The sequence below is a fragment of the Monodelphis domestica genome, chromosome 3, assembly GCF_027887165.1.
Source record: "Monodelphis domestica isolate mMonDom1 chromosome 3, mMonDom1.pri, whole genome shotgun sequence".
Taxonomy (NCBI): Eukaryota; Metazoa; Chordata; class Mammalia; order Didelphimorphia; family Didelphidae; genus Monodelphis; species Monodelphis domestica.
The window spans coordinates 290,091,208-290,109,379 of NC_077229.1; the positions used below are offsets into that span (position 1 = coordinate 290,091,208).

Below are 18,172 nucleotides of genomic sequence, written 5' to 3' on the forward strand. Positions count from 1 at the left end.
GCCTTTCAAAGTCAATATCTCCTTATCAGGGACTCTGGTTACACATTAAATCATATGCTGCCTTTTCCAATTTATGAACGGAGCACACTATAAAAATAGTTTTCAAATATGACCTTTAACAAAGCAAACTCTGAAAACCATGTTGGGTTTTTTATCTGAGTCTGTGAACATCTCTTGCCTCCAGGTGGTGGTGTTGGATATGCTGATATGCATCCACACTGAACTTGATGTTGGACGACAACACATTGGAGGATGCAAAGCAGGGGGATCCTGTAGCCTGTCACTTTATGCTGTCTATTTCTCTAGGTACTTGACTATATTCCAAATCACAACTACAACAGGAGACAGTGTTTGAAGCCTGGACAGCCCTTTCTACTTCACACTTCCAAAAAGCAATTTTTGCTTTTCTACCTCTTTATTTGGGAGTTTTCTGTGTATTTTTTGGTAGGATCATAGATTTATTTTAAAAATAAATCCATTTATTTTTATACATTTATAATCTACCCCCACTAACTTCCCTCTTAAATAAAAAGAAAAAAGAAAAAAATCTTAAAAAATCTCATTATAACATACAAAGTCCAGCAAAACAGATCCCCACTTTCACCACATCTAAAAATGCTACATCTCTCACTGCATTTTAATTTCATTACTTTCCTAGAAGGAGGTAAATGGTGTATCTGGTTTTCAGTCTTCTTGACTTGGGGTTTATCACTGTATTTAGGTTAATAGATTTAAAGCTGGAAGACTCCTCGTTGGTGATCTAACCAAAAAGTTTTAATTTAAAGATTGCTTCTGCAGTCTGATGAAATCTATGTGACCCTTTAGTTTTCAAATGCACAAAACAAAATGCACAGGATTACAAAGGAAACTAATTGAATTGAAATAGTTATCAACATAATTTAAAAATAAGACCACAGATTCCAGGCTATGAATCCCTGATCTATGCTAACTTTCTCATTAAATAGATGAGGAAAGTGAGGGTTGGATCAGGTGAGTGATTCCTCAGTCATAGGTAATATCCAAGTTACAAATGGAACTCATGCCTTCTGCCTCCTAAATCACCTCTTTCTAGTTCACCATATTTGTAGCCAGTATGGGATGCTGGTGGAAGATAGTTCCATCTGCTGATTCCAAGAGTCTTTTTCTAGGAAGACCTTGTTGATTAGTTCTCAGATAAGATAATTAAGTTTCATTGACAAACCAGAAACAGAAAAGGAAGAAGCTTTTGCTTTTTGAATGGAATCTTATGAGTTGGGATTCTTTCTGAGATTAACAACACCAGTGCTCCCATACAAGGCTCCTTAGATCACCTCGCTGGTTTATATGTGGAAACCAACCAGCAGTAACACTATTGAGTATTCCTGTTACAAGTTTCTTTAGTAACACTATACCTCATTTCCTTCTTAGTTAAAGTCAGGAGAGTTCTGCTAAATGTAATGAGTAGGAAAGAGTTAAAAGCATATGAAACACCTAGTTGATAAAAGAAGCCCAAGGTGAATATGGGTCTAGACCCCACGACAGCTACATCATTCACATTTTAATTATAGATTTCTTTTCATTGGGTATTACAATTCATTTTGGAGGGCTCTATGGCCTTTGATTGCATTAGTGACTTTTCCCATCTATACTCAGTCCATCTCTATCAGCAGAGTATAATTAAATTGATAGGGAGCTCTATCAAAGTTAGGTACAGATTGCAGGTTTTGACATATTAATTTAATTGCAGTGCACATTACCTTTACTGAAATCAATAGTTAGAACATGAACATAAACAAACTCTTTACAAAATTATAAAGACATAAAAATTTATCATGGAGGCTACTATGTATTTATTAATAGATTAGATTAAGGAAACCAGTGCTGGCTTTGGGATAATTATTTAAACTCCATTTGACTATTCCCAAACTTGCTATTCTCCAGCTCTCCAATACAAATTCAATTTTCTAGAATTTGCCCTAGTCATCAGTGTTCAATTGCCTAAATCACAATTTAATCTACAAAACTTTCTTCTCTCCCAAGGTCCAGCTTCATGTTTTCAGTTGTCTACTAAGTATCTCCAATTTTATAGACCATCATTACTTTGACCTCAATAGGCCAAAGTAGAACTCTGTACCAATCTCCAGAATTTCCAATTTCTGTCAGCAATGTTATCAAGTTATCTCTCTCCTCTTTCAATAGCCCTACTTCTACAGAATTAATGCTTTGTTTCCAATGATCCTTTCCACCACAGGTCCACTACTCTATTTTGTCCAGTTTTTTCTACAGCTAACAGTGATGCCATAAATATTTTTGTGGATGTAGGACCTTTGTTTTATACATGCATATCTTGTTTTATTGTGCTTTGCTTCTTTGTGTTTCACAGATAACACATTGTTTTTTTTTAACCAATTGAAGGTTTATGGTAACCCTGCATCAAATGAATCTATCCCATTTCTATTATTAGACATAATACTATTGCACATTCAAGAGCATATAGCATAAACATAACTCTTATATGCACTGGGAAACCAAAAAATTCATGTGACACTATTTTGTGAGATATTTGCTTTATTGCATGGGTCTGGAATTGAGCCTGCAATGTCTCCAAAGTATGCCTATAATTTTCTTTTTGGGGCTCTATTCCAGACTGTGAAATCTCTGGGTCAGAGAGTATGGATATTTTAGCCACTTTGTTAGTTTAATTCCCAATTGTTTTGCACAATGCTTCAATCAATTCCCAGTTTCACCAGAGGTGTATTAGGGTGCCTTTCTTTCCATTATAACTCCATCATTGACTCTTGAGTGTTCTTGTTTTTTGAAATTTTTGCCAATTTATTGGATGTTGGCCATAAACTGAAGACCACAGGGATACAAATTATGTTTTTACTCACTGTATTTACTCATTATTCATTGTATTTTTATAGGAAGAATGTCAATAGAAATATCATTAATTTTCTCTAGATAGTATATCAGCTCGTTGATTATTAAAGATAACATGAATATCAAGAGTGAAATTAGCATTAGCTCAACAGTTAAGAACTATGTGATTCTTAGCAGCTTTTATTCCCTCATCCATCACTTTGTCCCCCTGTATTGCTGAACCAAAGAGGGCCACAAAACATAACAGACATTTAATAATTGCATGTTGAATGAATAACTGTTTAAATGCATTTACTGGGAAATTAAAATAGCTACATCTTTTAGGATTTGTTGTATAAAAATTTCTTCATTTTAATATAGAAGAAAATTAGTGATCCTTATTTTTCCTATGACATTATTTATTTTAAAGGTTATTAAAATTATTGCTCTTTTTAACTGAGAAGACTGAGTATTGCTAACCTTGTCCTTTGTTGAGGGAGAACACTGTGACCAAGAATGGTGAAGGGATCTATCCTGTGATATAAATGAAAAGAGCAAAGATTAGTGCTCCCTAAGGCTAGGGCTATGATACATTCAGACTCTAAGATGGTACCAGTTGGTAGAGTCAGATGGACAAGTCAGAACACTGAAACTGGACACTGATATTTTCTCTGGTATTGCTTCTGAAAGACCAACTAATTTATTATATGAGACACATCAAGTCTCATACAGGGAAACTGGTTTGCTTTTATCTAAGGCTCATATGAAAAATGACCCTTATGACCATATCACCATCATTTTGCCTTGAGATATTTTGGCTCCTTTTTCTCTCTCTTAATTTGCCATCGAATATTTTTAACAGTTGTTTGGGGGAGTTACCCACATGCCCAGAGGGAGAACAGTCAGCCAACCAGCATCTGTGCAAGATGACATGATTCCTAACATTAGTCCTAATATGTATACTTTGTAAGATTACAGTTAACAATAAAAAAGAAAACATCTTTACCTTCCATCTTAGAATCAATATGGTGTATTTGTTCTAAGGCAGAAAAACATTAAGGGCTAGACAATGGGTATTAAGTGATTTTTTTCAGGGTTTTGCAGCTAGGAAGTGTCTGAGGTCAGATTTGAACCCAGGACCTTCCATCTCTAGGGCTGGCTCTCAATCCACTGAACCACGTAGTTGCCCCCCCCCCCCAACCCATAGTTAATAATTAACAACACAATCTTGATTCTGAGTCAGCTAGTTGGTACAGTGGATACAGCATAGGTGCTAGAGTTAGGAAGATCTGAATTTAAATCAGACTTCAGACACTTACTGGTTTTGTGACCATGGGAACTATCTCTAAACCTGTTTGCTTCAGTTTTCTGTAAAATGGGGATTATAATATCACTTACCTTCCAGGGTTATTGTGAGGATCAAATCAGATACAATTTTTAAAAGTCTTTGTAAGTCTTAAAACACCATATAAATGCTAGCTATTATTATTATTATTATCATCATACTCTTTTAGACAAAGTTTTCCAATCTTGCTAAATTAAGCGGGGGGGGGGGGGGGGGAGGCAGTTTAGGAAGCCACCTCTTTTTTTCCTTGACTCATCCATTCTGGGCACTTGGAGGGATCAGAGTATTTTCCCATGGCCTGATCCCTGGAACAAGAGTAGCAAGGTTCAACTTCCTTTCGAGCTTCCTCCCAGCATTGCCATAAAAATTTAGGTAAGTTACTTAGCTCCTCTGTTCCAGTGTGACTACATGAAGAATGCATACAACTATATATGCTGCACACAAAGATTGTGAAGATTTAAAAACAAAATGTACAGTATCCTAAACTCCACAAAAGGAAGATATTATATCCACAGAAGATAGCAAAATAAATAAGAACTAATATTGCTAATGGACTCTGTAAAAGGCTGATCAATGAGGAATAAGCTCATTTCAAAATGAAGGTCTTTTCTTGTTATTGCACTAAGCCTGAACTGCTTAACTGTTTTTCCAGAGCTGGAGGGTTTCAAGATTCTCATTGCGTAGCATTTTTTCATTTTTATATTTTCTCTTTAAAATGTTATTGTAACCTTAGTTTGGGAATTTCTAATACTTTTCCCCCCTCCTGACTAAAGTATGTTTGCTGAAGCTAAACAAAAGTATGTCCCACCTTCTGTAGTGAGTTTCCCTTCCCTTCTTCCTTGGATTTGTCCCAGGTGACAGTACAATTCAGTTCAGCTCAGGCTTCATTGACATTGGGGGTAAGAAATCACTGAGAAAGAGGCTTTCTCCCTTATGCCATGTGAATCAAGCAAGGCTAAAGGAATCAAGAAAGAGGGTAAAAATTTGCTAAAAACTTGAAAAAAAGTAACCCAGCTGATCAGATCTCTAGAAGAAGGGTTAGATTTGGTTTCAGTCTTGACTGATACCAATTTATTCTTATATTCTTGGCTATATACTTCTAATGATACATGAGAGGCTGTATAGCATAATGGTTAGTAGATAGTGGCAGAGATTAGTACTCAAATTTGTGTAATCTTTTGTATCTTTTGTATAATTTTGTAGATTTTGTAAAAATCTTTTGTAATCAGATCACTTTCACTGTATCTTGTAGCATGAAATAAAAAGAGCATATAAGAGTATCTAGTTAATATAGTAAATTCCTGTGCATTTTAAATATATGTTAATCATAAAAATAGGAGCATCATTACAAAATTTAGTTTTGTTCCTTGAGGCTAAACTATTTGTATGCAACGAATCTTTGCATACCTTTCTCCATCCTGACCTGCTATATGATGAGATCTAGTTTTAAAGTTTGTTTTTAACAAAGAGTTTTAGTACTAGAAACACTAGAAAGATTTTCTATAATTTAACTTTTTATATATAGGTACCTAAAACCAAACATATTAAAGTAGTTGCCACATCTCAGAATTCTATATTCTCTTCTCCCTACTAACACAGTCAACATTTTGGCCCTAATCTCTCTTTGCCTGGACTATTTAAATAACTTCATAATTAATATCCCTGTCTTAAGTCTGTATCTACTCCTATCCATCTTCTACTTCTTTCCCTTGCTCAATTCCAACCTTGGCAATCTTATTATCTATCCTCACATAATAATCAAATCAATATTAGTGTTATTTCTGGAACAGAATGTAAATTAACTACTCTATAGATCAACTCACGCTCCAAGTGACTTTCCAGAGCAGAATATTCTTCTCTGGCCACCATTTCCATATCTGTCCCTCATTTTTTCTTTCTTTTTTAAATAGAGTTTTTCTTGAAATAATTTATTTTAAAAATATTTTAACATTCATTAAAATTTTTTTTTAGTTCCAAATTCTCTCTCTTTCTCCCTTTTCCCATTCTTGAGAAGGCAAGCAATTTGATATAGGCTATAAATGTTTAGTTATGGAAAACATTTTCATATTAGTCATGCTGTGAAAGAAACCACAGAAAAAATAAAGTAAAAATTAGTATGTTTTGATCTGTACTCAGACTCAATTAGTTCTCTGGAGGTAGATAGCATTTTTCATCATCAGTTCCTTGAAACTGTCTTGAGTCTTTGAACTGCCAAGAACAAGCAATACACAGTTCGATCATCATACAATATTGCTATTACTATGTATCCTATATTTTTCCTGGTAATGCTCACTTCATATTTTGCTTCAATTCAGATAAGTCTTCCCAGGTTTTTCTGAAACCATCCTGCTCATCATTTCTTATAGTACAGTAGTATTCTATCACAACTATATGCTGCAGCTTATTCAATCATTCTCCAGCTGACCAGCATCCTTCAGTTTCCAATTTGTTGCCACCACAAAAAGAGTGGTTATAAATATTTTTATCCACATAGGTCCTTTCCTTTTTTCCTCCTCAATTTCTTGAGAGTAGTGACTTTTAGACTTTTATATTTGGATCTCAGCACTTAACAAAATACTTAGAATATAGAATAAATGCTTAAGAGGTACTTTTAAAAATTATCCATTAAATTAAGAAAATAATTGGCCCTGGACATAATGAATATCAGATAATATAAAAAATTAACCATATTTTAATGGACAAGATGTTATTCAATACTGATATGGGAATCATTCTTGAATCAGTTGTCAGCATATGATATTGCCAGCTTTTAAGGGGAAAAATAATAATTATACAAAGCTAGAAGTTTAAAAATGAGAAAAATCACTGCTGCATAATTAAAACTCCAAACAATGCAAGTTAATTTTTTTAAGATTTGGAAGGATATTTATTTATTTATTCATCCATTCATTGGTTCATTTATTTATTTTTAGTTTCTTTTCCCCTCCACATTATTTTATTTATTTATTTTTAGACTATTTTCCCATGATTACATGATTCATGCTCTCTCCATCTTCTCTTTCTCTCTTGGGGCCGACAAGCAATTCCACTGGTTTATCCATGTATTATTACTCAAAACCTATTTCCATATTATTCATATTTGTAACTGAGTAATCTTTAAAAACCATAACCCCAAATCACATAACCAAGCGATAAATCACATATTTTTCTTCTGTGTTTCCACTCCCATAGTTCTTTTGCTAGGTGTGGATGACATTCTTTTTCATAACTTACATGGGATTGTTCTTGATCATTGCACTGCTGTTAGTGGCAGAGGCTATTACATTTGATCATTTCACAAGATTGAATGAAAGTTATTAATGATTAACAATGTGATATTTTCTTAAAAAACCTTTACCCTCCATCTTAGAATCAACACTATGTATTGATTCCAAGGCAGAAGAATGATAATAGGGCTAGGTAATTGACTTTAAGTGATTTCCCCAGGGTTACACTGTGTCTGAAGCCAGATCTGAATCTGGGATCCCTGGCTCTCAATCCAGCTATACCTAGCCAACCTCACAATGGGATAGTTGTAATGGGAAGAAGAGACAGTTATACTCATTTCATATAGAAATTTAAGTGGTGTAAATTAATTACAAGGAGACCAAAAGTACCCCAAAAGTGCTTAGTAAGGAAACATAAAACTTAATCAATAAGTGGTGAGTTATGTCAGCCAAATACTAACAACAGTTTAGAATTCATATGTATTTGTGAAATCTTATGAAGAAGGGTGGTACAAAATTATGAACAGTTGCTTCAAAGAATTGAAACAATAGGGAGTAAATCAGTTTAAATAAAACTGATAAGAAAGATTAGAGAAAGAACAAATAAGTAAGAATCATTCAGAGGAAACTTAAGCATGAAATTGGGGATGACAACAAAACATTTTAAAAATAGAAAAAGATGTTGAAAGATTTTTTTAAAACAACAAACAACTTTCACCATCAAAGGTGTCACTATTCTTGGACTCTGACATGACCATTTCAAATATTTATTGAAAGGGAATAAATAGCAGCAAAGACTTCAGCTGTGTTGGATTAGCTGCACAGAGCAGATCCACACCAGAAGTTGTTCTATTTTGAAGGTACTGAAGTATCAATTTATAAAGTATCTAGAGATACTTAGGGTTAATGTATATGTGCATTGAACTTATCCTTGATCATGGTATTACTAGGGAACAGGTAGATTTTAAAAATAAATTAATTCATAATAGATTACATTATTATCATCACACAATCAACGGAAGGATTTTGAGAATAAAAAATAACATTCTGTTTATTGTTTGTTGACTATTTTTTTAAGTTTTTAATTTGGTAAATAATGATTCCTTCTTTTTTTTTAAACCCTTACCTTCTGTCTTGGAGTCAATACTGTGTATTGGCTCCAAGGCAGAAGAGTGAATAAGGGCTAGGCAATGGGGGTCAAGTGACTTGCTCAGGGTCACACAGCTGGGAAGTGTCTGAGGCCAAATTTGAACCTAGGACCTCCCGTCTTTAGGCCTGGCTCTCAATCCACTGAGCTACCCAACTGCCCCCATGATGCCTTCTTAAAATACTTTTTCCCCTGAGGTCTCTCCCACAAATATATCAAAATTATACAAGATCTTTTAAAGATATAACAACAGAAATCACCTTATTCAGCATCTCTCTGACTAGTAATATGCCAGGCCAAAGAAAGAAAGAAACAGGGAGATATGCTCATATTTATCATTGTCATGGAGGAGATGTTAAACAGAATCTAAGCTGAAGAGAGATTTCCTGTATTCTAAATAGTGAAGTTCCCCAGATGTTCCTGTTTGCATATAACATAGTGTTGGTTGTATTCCCTACTGCCTAAATGCAAATTTATCTTCCCCTGTGATAAAGTAAACAAAATGAAAAGAAAAACAAACAAATAAAACCTCACTCACTTGTTCATCCATTATCACAAGTTATTATAAATTTCTCATTTCTTCTGTAGCTAAATTCCTTGAGAAGACCAACTACAATTGGTTCCTCCAATTCCTTTCGTTTCTTTTTCACTCTCTTCCTAACTCTTTGCAGTCTCATTTTCCACTTCATCATTGAACCAGAATTGTTCTCTCCAAAGCTATCAATGATCTCTTAATATCTAAATCCAATGGCCATTTTTTCAGTCCCTATCCTTGACCTCTCTGAAGACTTTGGCACTGTTGATCACCATTTTCTCCTTGATACTCAACTGCACCAGTTTTCATGATATTGCTCTCTCTCGTTTCTCCTCCAATCTGTCTGATTTCTATTTCTCAGTTCCCTTTGCTGGATCTTCATCCAGTCATACTTGCCCACTCTGAGTGTAACCCAAGGTGTTTCTGTTACTGTCAAGGACACCACCATACTTGCAGTCAATCAGTCACAATTAGGCGTGATAATAAATTCCTTACTGCCTCTCACTGCCCTTCTTCCCCTGCCATATTAAATCTGTTGCAAAGTCTGTTTGATTTTTACTTCTGGATCATTTCTCATCTATGCTTCTTCCATCTTATGACTTCCATCACCCAGCTCCAGGCCCTCGTAACCTTAAGCCTGGAGTATTTCAATAGCCTAGTTTGGGTTCCATGCCTCAGCTCTCCATACTCCAGTCCATCTTCCACTTAGTTATCAAAGTGATCTTCCTAAAGCACAGCCAATCTAGTAACACTGGCCCACTTGCTGTTCTTCAAATAATACAAGATATTTTATTCCTTAATGTTAAGCATTTTTATTGGTCATCCCCCTTGTGCAGGAATCTTTCCTTTATCTTTTCTGCCTTCTGGTTTCCCTTGTGTTCTTTCTCATATAAAATCTAATGTTTTCCAAGAAGCCTCTCACAATTTCCCTTAATATTAATACTTTCTCTCTTAAGTTATTTCCTATTTATCCTGCATGTATCTGGTTTTTACATTGATTGGTTATTTGCATGTTGTCTTTTGTTTATTCATTTAGGACTATTTTCCCCCTTAGAGATTAGCATAGTTTTTGTCACACAGTAGAACTTAATAATTTCTTATTGACTTGATTTGTTTACAATACAGTGTTAATGGATTACCCAGACAATTGTAGAGTCTCCTGGATGAAATCCATTACCCCTAAAAAAACTTTGACCTAAATATTCAACTGAGGAAAACCAAGTTGATCTTAAATGTCTATTGTCCAGATGAACCTCCAATGCTCATCTATCTACATATATATTTTGGACAAACACTGAAAATGGATGCTGGACTGGGACCAAAATTTCACAGTGGAAAATATTTGCCTTTGGGAAATTATATAGGGCCAAACATTTCCTTGAGAAAAGATTTATCTATTTAAATATAATATTCTCCTACTGTATGTTTGACTGTATATCATGGAATTCTATAGTTTTAATGAATTAATAATAGAAATGAAAGGTGTTTGATGGGTTTTGGCAAGAATAATGTATAACACAAAACACACAAGATACTATGAAAAAGAATCACAGAAAATGATGCCATCAAATATATTATTGAAATAGAATATTACTGCTAAAATAGTCAAATCACTATTCCATTTTCTGGCTATGTCCTCATTATGCTACCTGCATATTAGTCATCATCCTGATGCCTGTTTTTTCTTCCCCCTTGAATTACTGATTCTGCCCCAGGATACTTTGACTTTATCTTGCCTAGACTTATGGCACCATATGGTTTTCTGTCCCTCTCTGTCCCTACTCTTTTTTTCAGCTCTCCTTTATAAGTTCTGTGGTACCATTAATACCAGTAGAATGTAAGCTCCTCAAGGTAAGGACTGTCTTATTTGCTTAAATTTATATCCCTAGAGCTTTTTCTCCTTCCTCCACCCCTTCCCCCCACTCTCATTCTTCCTCTATCTACTTACTCACCACCTACCAATCTTTGATGAGAATAATATATAATTGATAGAAAGCTACTTTACTCTAGTGATATCTTTGTGATGTTAAGAGAAAGCAAAAAGGCCTGAACACATCAAAAGATTCCTGTAGGGCAAAATTATGAGAAAGCACGGAGAAGAAATACATGGGAGATGTGGGCAGAGATGGCTAGCAATATGCCCTACTGGAGGAAGCATTCACTTGAATTCACAAATCTTACAAATCTTCATGAGTTACTGAGTTGAGTGGAAAGTGGGAGGGGAGCTGGCAAGTACAACAGGTTATTATATGAAATAGATGCTTGTTTAATGCTTCACATAGCTGTGATTTCGTTAGCATGAGTACTCCTCCATCTACAGGGATTTTAACACTTCCATGACTTAGGCAATGATCTTCTCAACTTTCTGTGGCTAAAAATTCATTAACCTGCCACCAACCTGGTGATATAAATTTGCAAACTTAACTAGACGGATCTTCTTAACTAAAAGACACATTCTGGTCCTTTATTTAAAAATCTTTCTGTCTTCATAGGATTTGATAAAATTTGTCTCCCACTGATAAAGCCCTTCAACAGAGCCACTTCTAGAAGGCAATGGCAATGGAGGCAGGTCTTTAGTGGAGGTGAAATGAATACAGCCTTTAAATTCCCCAAACCAAAAGTCTCTTGTTAAACATTTCAAATAGTGTCTCATTTATTTCTTTGCTCATTCCCCTCAAGTATCACCAACTCGTGTTTCCATATCATAAAAACAAAATTCTTTTAGAATGCTCTTCTTTTCCTGTACTAAGTATAGGAAAGAGGTAAAATACACTGCCAACTCTCTGACATTATCCATGCCATAAAAAAATATAGCCATCATAAATAAGGCAGAGTGAGTTGTCCCAAGAAAAGAGAAATTTATTTTTATTTACTTTCACTCATGAGACACAGGAGATATATAAGACGATAACTACGAAGGATAGTTGAATAAAGGGAGGGATTTTAAAAAATTGTGGAGATGTGGGAGTATGTTTGTAGGCTGCAGGGAAGGAGAAAGTAGATAGGGGCACTGAAGATTAGTGAGAATCTAATAGTGATAATAAAGCTGGCAATCTTCAGGAGAAGACCAGAGGGCAAGGGAACAGGAATGCATACAAAAGGGTGTGATTTGGCAAGAGGGACCATCTTTTTATAGGAGATATGGTTGAAAAGAGGAAGCACTGGGGAAAGACATCTGAATGAGATAAGGAGGGAGGAGAGAGCCCTCTTGGCAAGAAGCCTCACTTTTTTATATGACTAATATAAAAGGCAAAATTCAGATCCAAGTTTTTCCTGATTCCGGGTCCAGTGCTCTTAATACTTCACCAAAGTACAACTTGACTGCTTTCCTTTGTCTCAGAAATGGAAGTACCTAGTGATAGATGAAGTTATCACCATGAACCTCTGTTCTCTTCCCTATTGCCTGAACCAGCTTTCAGGGAAGAGTTGTGGAATAGCCAATTTTGCAGGGTATTTTTAATGGCAGTGTTGAGGCTGCGATTCTGTCTTCCCATGCAAAGAATCAGAATCCTCTCTGTTTTGTTTAGGTATGATGGTCCTATATCCACATATAATTTCTTTGGCCTTGAGGCATAAACCAATTTCTTACAAAAAGGCTTTGCAATTATTTTCAATTTACTAAGCATTTATACTCCATGCCTACATTATAAAATTATGATGGATTTCAATAGTAGACTTCTTATACTAGTTTCTATTTTAAATCTCACCACTGGGATTTTTTTTTGGCATGGCAAGCCCATAACAATGCCAAATTTTGCTGTATATAACAGAAGCAATGTCAAAATGTCCAAATTACTTTTTTTATTTTTTTTCTTTAGTCAATTTAGAACATTATTCCTTGGTTACAAGAATCATATTCTTTCCATCCCTCCCCATCCCCAACCCCTTCCTGTAGCCTACCCATAATTCCACTGGGTATTGCATGTGTCCTTGATCAGAACCTATTTCCATGTTGTTGATGTTTGCACTAGGATGTTGACCCATATCCCCCTCAATCCAAATTACTTTTTAATAACCCCCAAATCACACTGACAAACTCTCTCTCTCTCTCTCTCTCTCTCTCTCTCTCTCTCTCTGGTGCATTTTATTTTATTATCTATACTCTTGTGTGTGAATTTATATGCATGGTTAGTGTTTGCCCATATAAATTCTATTCTTTCAAGTAGCAGAGAGGGACAGAAAATAGAATAGGGCAGCAGAAGAGAACAGAATTTTAACCTAGTTGAGACAGAGACTACATGAGCACTCTAGGTGACACCCAGCTTACAGCATCTGGCCTCTTTTGTTAACACCTTGGTTACTTGGTAACCACTTCTGGTGAATGGTGCTGTAAACTCTCTTGGGAGATAATTATTGATGCTTTAAAAATGTTTAAATGACCATTTAAAAATCAAATTGAAAACTAAAAATGTATAGAGTGGTAAGCACTCTTAAGGAGCAACATATATGCAACTCTATTAATATTCACAAGTGTTGCATTAGAAGGGATCTTTTTTCCCCCAGAGCAAGCAGTAGGCACTCATCTCAAGCTGCTCTATTCCGTTTGCTGCTGCTATGACAACTCTCCAGAGGCAAATGCCAGGTCAGCTCCAGGCATACATGTCTAAGACGTAATTGCTTTGTCAGAGACCTGATAGCCACCTACGTTCACTCTCTGGAACTGCTAAAAGCTCCAGTGCCGAAGTAACTAAGTGATGTAATGTTCTTCAGCCATCCTTTCCTCCACATGCCCCAATCTATGTCTAATTTGTAGTTTTATTTTATTTCACCACAGAATTAGATGCTTCTACATGAGTGCTGAAGAGTTGACAAGGGTTCCATTCATAAAGTGTCCATTCTGCAGTTTGGGCTCCAATGGGTCCTTAAAAAGGGTCTGCCCAGATATATTACCATTCTTAAGCTATAGAAAAACTCCTAAGAATATCTTTATTCCCAAACAAAACATTAGAAGCTCTTTATTTATTTCCTTTTTTCCTAAAAAAATTCTCGTCACTAAGCAACATTTAATTCAAAGTTGATAAGAATTTATTGAGTTTCCTCTTAGAAAACTAGAGGTATATTCATTCTTGCAGCAGAGGCATCTGCAAAGAAAGCAGCAGGAAAACAAGGTTTTTGCCCTTGAGGAGATTATGATTTTAAGAGGAAAATATGAAACACATTAAAAAACACCCAGGGACCAAATTCAGTACAGTATAGCCTATAATGAAGTGCAAGGGTTCAGGGAGCCGGGATTCAGAGAAGGCAGGAAAGATCATTTGTGTAGTAAATGTGGTAATGACTATATAACTGAAGAGAGTTTTGGAATAAGATGGCGGTTCCAAGTTCTGGCTCCATTAATTATTGGCTTTGCTGGTTTTATGTAAATGGATTTTCACAGTCTGGAGGCTGCAGTTTTCTTATTTGTAAAATGAATGAAGGAGCCAGGTAGACTAGATGACCTCTGAGGTCTGGCCTGGTTGGTTTCATGAGGAAGGTGGGGCTTAAGCTAGTTCTTCAAGGATGGCCTTTAGATTAGAGGAAGAATCAATCAATAGATAAATTGAAAAATTTATAATAAGAAAAAATTATTAAGCACTAGTACTATAGTCTGGGTACTAAACTAAGCACTGAGTATTCAAAGAGAGTTTAAAGAGTAGCTCCTGCCTTCAAAGAGCTCTCATTCTAATAAGGCTGTCAACATGTAAATGACTAAGTACATATAGGATCTACATGGAGGAGAGGAAAGATGGCCGTTCAAATGGAGGGAAGGATATGAATCAAGTCATGGCAGAGGTTTCAAGAATGTACTATGATTCAGGATCTGATATTGGATAGCACATGTATACTGACATCAAATATCTTACCATCTCAAGGATGGGGAAAATAAGGAAGGGAAAGAATTTGGAACTCAAAATGTTAGAAAATAAATGTCAAAAATTATTTTCATAGGTATTTGGAAAAATAAAATATGACTGAAGTAGAAAAAATAAATACAAATATCTGAGTGTTAAATAGCTATTCTCCTTCTCAGCCTCGTTCCTCCAAATCCCAGGAATAAATTGCCAGAACAACTCCCTGAATTTGTATAACCATTTAGATTTTTCATTGTAATTTAACATATGTTGATTTTATCATGAGAACATTTTGTCTAGTCTCCTTCCCCCTCTCCCAAACCAAACCAAAACAATAACAGATAGAGAAGCATAATCTATACTTATCTCAGATTGGGTAAGACAGCAGAATAGTAGTTAAATTTTTTTTAATGAAATGGCATTGAGTCAAATCTGTAATCATTTATCAAGTACCTACAGTATGCTAAGAACTATACTAAGCACATATCCAAAAAGGCAAAATAAAAAAGTGTCTGCTCTCAAGGAGCTCTTACAAGCTCATGTACAAATAAGATCTACAGAGAATAAATTGCAGATAGTGTCAAAGGAAAGGCCAGCTGGGTGGCACAGACTATCAGGCCTGGAGTCAGGAAAACTCTTCTTTTTGAGTTTAAATCCAACCTAAAATATTTATTTTCCATGTGACCTTGAACAAGTCACTTAACCTACTCTTTAAAATGAGCTGGAGAGGAAACTGGAAATTACTTCACTATCTTTGCCAAGAAAACCCCAAATGGGGTCATAAAGAGTCAGACAAAACTAAAAACAACAGGAAGTCCAAGAGAAAACCCTAAGATGAAGGAGGATTGGGAAGCACTTTTACAAATGGTGGGACTTTAGTTGAGATTTGAAAGAAGTCAGGGAAGCAAATACTTTTAGAGATTGACATTTAACAAATACTATTTAGAGGAATTCCCAAACAATGTAAAAAAGGACAGGAAAGGAATCTAAATTTAATTTCTCTTTTTCTTTCACTTATCTCAAGTGTATGATACTAAGTATGGCATAACATCTTCTAACAAACTTAATGTTGCACCATTAAGGAATTATCAAGTAACATAAAAAGGTGTCCTAATTAATTTTGTCACATCCCATAGAATACTATTTTATTAATAATTGTTTAGCATAGGTAATTATTAATTAGTTTATTAAATCAGACCAAAAATGGTCTCAAGAAGAAAATCACACTTCAGAATGAAGCAAATCATGTAAGACTACTGCCAATAGGTACCATCTACAAAGCATTTAAAGTTTGAAAAATACTTTACATATGTTAACTCATTTGCTAAGTTATATAAGATTCTAGAGCTAGGTAGAGCCTCACAGATGAGGACTCTCAGATATAGAGAATTTATACCTTCTGTTATAAAACAGAAAGACAGAAGGTAGTGTGGGAAATAGAATAAACAACAGATTGACTCAGACCCAATAGGAATCATATAACTTTTCTGGAGTTAGTGTAGTTTGTAAAAAGTTCATAAAAAGAAGATGGTAGGTATAAAATGATGCTATGGGGTCAAATTTATAGCAATAAGGTTTAAAGTGGATATATGCTTAAGTGATGTCACATTGAGATTTCATGATTTTTCATCAGGGGTTGGATAGAATTTATTAATATCGACTATATAATAACTTTGGGACAATCATGAATATATATGTACATAAATAATAACACACATGTTTATATGTGTATGAGCACATGTACATAAAGATATGTATAGTAGATATGTGTTCTGTCTCTAATATATACTAATTGTGTGACTGAGAAAGGAGCATAACTTCTCAGTGCTCTCAACTTTATGAGATTATAAATGGAGATTGCTTGCCTATATTGATAAAGGCATTTTTCTCACCTGGGAGTTCCCCCTAAGCCAATGAAATCACAGATCAAGCCACTATTAAGTCTTTAGCGTTTACTAATCCAAACCATCCACAAAAAATATGACCACTTTAACAAATCTCACAAGTGATTATTCACTATCAGCTTAATGACGTTCAAGAAGGAGGAATCTACCATATCTCCCAAGTCATTCCATTCCATTTTTGACTGCCTCTAATTGTTAGGAAGTTTTTCTTGCCTTCAACCCTGAATTTATCCCTTTACTGCTTCCATTCATTGCTCTCAGTTCTGATGTCTGGAGCCAACCAGAACAAGTAGAATCTTTCTTCTGTGTAACAGTACTTCAAATATTTGAAAACAAGCTATTATGACTCCAGGGCACTGTATTCTCTAGGCTTTATATACCAAGTTTCTTCAAATGATTCTCATTTGCAATATACTCAAGAATTAAGGGGCCCAGAATTAAATTTATACTTCATATGAGGTCCAATGGGGGCATAGATTAGTGGGAATAATACTTCCCTATTTCTGGAATCTATGTCCCTTTTACTATAGCACAGATCATAATGCATTCTTGGGCAGCTATATCACATATCTGTCTCATATGGAGTTAATGTCCTCTAAAGTTCCCAGGTATTTTAAAGAATAACTGTTGTCTATGGTATGTCAATACAATATTCTACTTAGGAAGTTGATTATTTTGTATATAAGTGCAAAATTTTACATTTATCCCTTTTGAATTCCATCTTACAAAATTCAGCTGACAAGCAAAATGCAAACAAAACTATCCCCTTTTAAATTTTATTTAAAAAAAAACTATCCCCTTTTAAAGATGATTTGATATTGCAAACATTTACAGAACCCATAACAGTGAATTCAGATTTATCAAAATAGGCACTTCCCTAAAGTCACCATATGCAAATGATCTAAATAAATTATCAGTCTTTCCCTATAGTACCCACAAAACATGGCCAGAAGTGATCAAGAAAAAGAAATTACATTAAAACAATTAAAGAATGTGTAAAATATTTAACTTTTTAAACTAAGACCCACAGGAGCTTATGTCTAAAACTACAAAATATTCTTCATGGAGATAAAGGCACTCCAAGGTAATTGGAGATCTATTAATTACTCATAGGTAAATCCAAATCAATATAATAAAAATGACATCCAATTATTTTATTTGGTGCCTTACCAATCAAACTAAGGTGTCCCTATCTCGGACTCAATGCTAACTGAATAAAGAAAAGATTTTCATGAGCAAAAATAGTTGTCAAAACATTTTTCTAGAGGAATGAAGCTGATATTTCAGAAAAAGACAATTAATTACAGTTAGATATAGTTAATGTAGAATAGACTACCAAGTATAA

At 34.8% G+C, this 18,172-nt stretch overlaps 1 protein-coding gene across 5 annotated transcripts in view; it reads right to left on the reverse strand.

Moving 5' to 3' along the window:
* NOL4 (nucleolar protein 4) overlaps positions 1-18,172 on the reverse strand; it is a 438,053-nt gene that overhangs the window by 48,227 nt on the left and 371,654 nt on the right. For 2 of the 5 annotated variants that reach the window (XM_016431542.2, XM_016431541.2), the window contains one exon: positions 3,319-3,372. The exons of the other annotated variants lie outside the window; for them this stretch is intronic. In XM_016431542.2, coding sequence (XP_016287028.1) covers positions 3,319-3,372 — 54 coding nt within the window. The remainder of the gene's footprint in view (positions 1-3,318; positions 3,373-18,172) is intronic. 5 annotated transcript variants of the gene reach the window in all.